Source organism: Mycteria americana, chromosome 27 (assembly GCF_035582795.1).
Source record: "Mycteria americana isolate JAX WOST 10 ecotype Jacksonville Zoo and Gardens chromosome 27, USCA_MyAme_1.0, whole genome shotgun sequence".
In the NCBI taxonomy this organism is placed as follows: Eukaryota; Metazoa; Chordata; class Aves; order Ciconiiformes; family Ciconiidae; genus Mycteria; species Mycteria americana.
The window spans coordinates 1,282,214-1,287,896 of record NC_134391.1 but is presented as its reverse complement, the minus strand read 5'-3'; the positions used below and the strand labels follow the sequence as shown (position 1 = coordinate 1,287,896).

The 5,683-nt window shown below is 50.7% G+C and overlaps 1 protein-coding gene across 1 annotated transcript; it reads left to right on the top strand.

The window, feature by feature from the left end:
* The first annotated feature begins 3,560 nt into the window (after window positions 1–3,560).
* Window positions 3,561–5,021, top strand: LOC142421180 (uncharacterized). Its single transcript, XM_075525718.1, is given in 4 exon segments — window positions 3,561–3,890; window positions 3,892–4,315; window positions 4,318–4,518; window positions 4,957–5,021. Coding segments are annotated over 4 exon segments (1,020 nt in total).
* The last annotated feature ends 662 nt before the right edge of the window (window positions 5,022–5,683 follow it).

Genomic DNA, 5,683 nt, shown 5'->3' with positions numbered 1-5,683 from the left:
CTCCCCCACGGTGGGATGGAGGAGAGAACTGGAAGAGCAAAAGTAAGAAAACTTGTGGGTTGAGATAAGAACAGTTTAATAATTAGAACAATAATGATAACAACAACAACAATAATAATGATAATGATGATTATGATTATGATAATGATATAATAATAATAATAATAATAATAATAATAATAATAATAATAATTTGTAATGAGAAGGAAAGCAACAAGAGAGCGAGAGAGGAACAAAGCGGGGGGGAGGGGGGGCGAAGTGATACAACTGCTCACCACCTGCCACCGATGCCCAGCCAGTCCCCGAGCAGCAATCGCTACCCCCTGGCCAACTCCCCCCAGATTATGTACTGAGCATGACGTCATATGGTATGGAATAGCCCTTGGTCAGTTTGGATCAGCTGTCCTGGCTGTGCCCCCTCCCAGTTTCTTGTGCACCTGGCAGAGCATGGGAAGCTGAAAAGCACTTGACCAGTGTAAACACCACTTAGCAACAGCCAAAACATCAGCGTGTTATCAATAATATTCTCATACTAAAATCCAAAACACAGCACTATACCAGCTACTAGGAAGAAAATTAACTCTATCCCAGCCAAAACCAGGGCACAGGGACATCATCCTCTAGATCAGGTTGCTCCAAGTCCCATCCAACCTGACCTTGAACACTTCCAGTGATGGGGCATCTACAAGTTCTCTGGGTAACCTGTTCCAGTGTCTCAATACCCTCATTGTAAGAAATTTCTTCCTTCTGTTCAATCTAAATTTACCCTCTTTCAGTTTAAAAACTTTGCCCCTTGTCCTGTCACTACAGGCCTTGGTAAAAATCTCTCTCCATCTTTTTTATAAGCCCCCTTTATATATTGAAAGGCCACAAGAAGGTCTTCCCAGAGCCTTCTCTTCTCCAGGGTAAACAGCCCCAACTCTCTCAGCCTTTCTCCACAGGAGAGGAGTTCCAGCCCTCTGATCATTTTCATGGCCTTTTCTGGACCTGCTCTAACAGGTCCCTGTCGTTCTTGTGCTGGGGGCCCCACAGTTGGAAGCAGTGCTCCAGGTGGGCTCTCACAAGAGTGGAGGAGAGGAGGGGAGAATCACGTCCCTCGACCTGCTGGGCACACTTCTTTTGATGCAGCCCAGGATACGCTTGGCTTTCTGGGATGCAAGGGCACATTGCTGGCTCATCCACCAATATGCCCAAGTCCTTCTTCGCAGGGCTGCTCTTTGTCCATTCATCCCTCAGGCTTTATTGATATTGGGGATTGCCCCGCCCCATGTGCAGGACCTCATGCTTGGCCTTGTTGAACTTCATGAGGTTCTCATGGGCTCCCTCCTCAAGCCTGTCCAGACTTACACATGCCCAGACCCCAGGAGACCCCAGAGCAGGGCTCTCTGCAAACCCCTGCATGGGATACAGCCAGGACTGGTAAAGGGCTGTGTGCTGGTGGGGGTGTCAAGGCAGGAGGGCTATGGGAGGATGGGGCATCAAGGTCTGTCATGAGGACCGTGCCAGGGAGACTTTTCCCCACCCCTCAGTCACAGTGATGACTCTGGGGACCCAAGAGACACCTGTGGAAGGATTTGTCAGGCGGGCAGCTGTGGTGGGTTGACCTTGGCTGGATGCCACGTGCCCACCAAGCCACTCTGTCACTCCCCCTCCTCAGCAAGACAGGGGGAGAGAAAATGCGATGAAAGGCTCACGCGCTGCGCTAAGGACAGGGAGATCAGTCAGCAGCTACCAGCACGGGCAAAACACACTCGTCTTGGGGAAATTAATTTCATATATTGACTTTGACAATCAAATCAGAGTAGGATAAGAAATAAGAAGAAATCTAAAAGCACCTTACCTCCAGCCCTCCCTTCTTCCCAGGGTCAACTTCACTCCCGATTTCTCCACCCCCTCCCCCCGAGCCATGCAGGGGGACAGGGAATGGTGGTTGCGGTCAGTTCATCACACATTGTCTCTGCCTCTCCTTCCTCCTCATGCTCTTCCCCTGCTCCAGCATGGGGTCCCACCCACATGAAACAGCCCTCCATGAACGTGGGTCCTTTCCACGGGGTGCAGTCCTTTAGGAAAGGACTGCTCCAGCATGGGTCCCCCATGGAGTAACAGGTCCTGCCAGGAGACTGCTCCAGCATGGGCATCCCATGGGGTCACGGCCTCTTTTGGGTGCATCCACCTGCTCCAGCATGGGGTCCTCGACCGGCTGCAGGTGGATATCTGCTCCACCATTAACCTCCATGGGCTGCAGGGGGACAGCCTGCCTCACCATGGTCTTCCACACAGGCTGCAGGGGAATCTTTCAGTCTTCCCACCCCCCATCAGACTTTTGCACTGGCCATATGGGACTATTAAAAGGTGAGTGAGTCTTGCTGATGACTCCTTGGCTCTCCAGTTGAGGAATCAGTTCATGGATGGGAGCCAGGGAGTCTCAGTTTGTGTGATACTGCCGCTGGTGCACCGTCCTGGTAGCAATTGGCACCTGCTGTTCTTCAACCCACAGCAATCCCACAACGAAGGGATCTTCTGAGAGGCCAGGCAGCGTAGATAACTGCTTGATCTCTGTGTTCACAGTGGCTACACCAAAAGCCCATTGGTACCCCTTTGGGTCCTTGAAGTACTCTCTCCTGAGGTAGACTATGCCAAGGATAGAAGGGCCTCTGGGCTGGTCACAATAGGGTGCTCATCCCACTTGTCCCCTGTTAAGCTTACCTCAGCCTCCAATACAGACAATTCTTGGCATCCCTCTGTGAGGGAATGAAAGAGTTAATGTCTCAAACACTGTGGAGAGATAAGGCGCGATTTGCATGGCGACGGCAAGTCGGCTAGCATGGGATGGGGAGAGCTCATCTAGTTAATGAAGTCGCTAGTCAGACTGTTCCTCTGAGTCATTGCTGTGACTCTACCGGCCTGCGGCTCTGCTGAGCAGAGTTTGGCCTTTGTCGCTACACAAACCCTCAGGGAATCAAAAGATTCACCCATCTTGCAACCCATCGAGTGGGACGAGACATTAAGTTGGTGTCAGAAGTGGGATTCCCCGATGTGATCAGTGAAAGGAACAGGGAGGGGATATCGACTGAGTCGAGAAGGGAGGACGTGAATCGGCTGAGTGCGAGTCCTCTGGCAGGTGATCATGGCTTCCCGGGTTCAGCCTGATCTGGACTGCTCGCCTTTGATAGAGCTGTTAAAAACATATAACTCCTGCCCGACGCCTCAAGGGTGAAATTGGGCAGAGGAGAACTGCCAATCTCCGTCCACTGTTGCAGAGCGAATAAAGGTTTTGGCAAAGGAGAACAGGTCAAGGCCTGGGAAAGGAAAAACTGTAGTTTGTGGTGTTTTAGAAGCTGCGCTGATGGCAGCGCAGAAGGATAAGTGCACAGTAAAACAGGCTGAGCGAGAGGCGAGGGAACCATTACAAGATTCGGTTAAAAGCTTGCAAACAGAGCTGGAAGCTGAGTGGAAAAAACAAGATTTGGTTAAAAGCCTGCAAGCAGAGCTGGAAGCTGAGCGGAAAAAATGGGTGCAAGCAGAAACAGCAGCAAATAGCTTGCAGAGTCAATTGCGCGATGCTTTTGTCAGGGAAAAAACGGGTGCAAGCAGAAACAGCAGCAAATAGCTTGCAGAGTCAATTGCGCGATGCTTTTGTCAGGGAGCGTGAGTTGCGATCAGAGCGAGTAGAGGCGTGGAGGGAGGATCTCGAGAGCGAGTGTGGGCACTCCAGCCTATCTAAGGAACACGAGCTACTTGACGGGGGGGTAACTGGCCACTACCCCTGGGAGGAAATGGAACAGGCAAAGTGCCAACTTGATGAGAGAACTGCTCCCCAACTTCGCCCACTTATTAAAACGGAATTTCAATATGAAGGGGGTACCGATACTGCGCCAGAAATCATAACAAAAAAAAATTCCCTATAGTGCAACTGAAGTGGCGAAATTACAAGAAAAATATAGTAGGCTCCCTAGAGAAAAGGAGATGGAATATATGTGGAGAGTCTCCCTCATGGAGGGGGACAGAATTAAACTTTCTGAGGAGGAGGTGCAGGGATATTGGGGTCCAGGTGTGTTTCTAACCGTCCCCAACACTCGAGCTCCCTGGACCCTCACTCAAAGGGTGGCATACTGGGCTGGAGGGCTAGACCCCTTGGAACGGGGAGACCCAGTGACCATCCCCACTCCGGGACTGGATCAAATTACTGAGAGCGTGCAGAAAGCCGCCTGCCTCCAGCTCATGCATGACAGGCACTTCATACCCCATCAGCCCTCCCCGATGTTGCTAAAAGCTGACCCCAGTCGAATTAAATCCCTGACAAAGGGCCTCCCTGACCCCTAAAGCTATATGCCATACAAATCCAGGACTGCCTAAGGGCAGCTCTCCCAATTCAGGGGCGTTTAACAGAAATGCTAACACCAGGGAGAAACCAGACGCGGCCCTCTCCGGCGGAATTTCCCCTCACCTGGGGAGAGATTGCGCAGGAGCTGATCACTTATAGCCGCAACACGGGAATCTCTGGAGGGAAACAAAGGGGTAAAGCTGCGGTTAAGAGAGCTGAATTAAGCAATTGGCCTTCAAAAGGCCTACCCCCCAGGAGAAACCTAGGGTTGGGGATGACAAGGAGCCAACTCTGGAGAGACGGTTTACGTAAAGAAATACCTAGAGAACTTATGGATGGGTTACCCCTGTCTAACCTGCAAAAGTAAAAGTGTGGAAAGATCCGGATAGGACTTTTAGGCGAGAAGAAAGGGCCCTGACCAGGCCAAACTCTCCCTCCGCCCGCTCCCCATGGAACACCAGGGTACTGAAGCCAGGTCGGGAAACCCGCTCCGCCGTCCCCATTAAGTGGGGGGACTTATGCAAGTGGACTTGCTCGTGGACTTATGCAAGATGGCTCACGATGAATGCAAATGTTTTGGCTTTAGAACAAGTTTGGAACAAAACGCTTGAACGATGTTGTTCTGCATGTAGTATTAGTAAAAGGTGTAAAAATTATAAGGAACCAGAGGAAGAGGAAGATGATGTTAGATTATTAGTGGCTCCGGGACAGAGAAATATATGGGGAGGTAATAGTCAGGGTGGAAATGCGGAAGTCGGAGAAGGTGATGTGGACCGTGATGCTGAAAGTGAAAGGGAGAATTTCAGCCCGATAGCAGGAAGAACTAGGAGAGGGAGGGCAGTGCCGCAAGCGCCCTTAAGGCAGGCAGTGCTGCAAAAGTTCCCTTCTCAGTAATGGACTTAAGAGATGGCTGGAACATAGAGGGAGGATCTGGAAAAGGTGGCAAAGGTGTTGGAAACTATTATGGAGAATCATGACCCGGATTGGAAGGACATACAGGTGGAGAATCCCTTCCTTTCAAAACCAGTTCCAAAGGGGACTGAGTTTTCCTTTTCTTTTGCAGGGGGAGAGCCAGACTGTTCGCTGCTAAACATACCGATCTCGTTGGAGGAATGCTGGACCTCGATGAGTACCACCACCGTTGTACTTCAGTAATTGTTTAACAATCATAGTCGTTGCCTTAATATGTACTTACAATTTCTCACGTCGACAGTGGTCCTCCTCTCCTGTGGGAAAGGAGGACGTGGGGGGAGTGGAAACAATACTCCTTCAAACCTTGCGTGGGAACTAATTCGTGGGTTTACTAGAATCTGGAGTAGAACTGACCAAGGGATACGCGTTGCCCTTCCCCAGTCAACC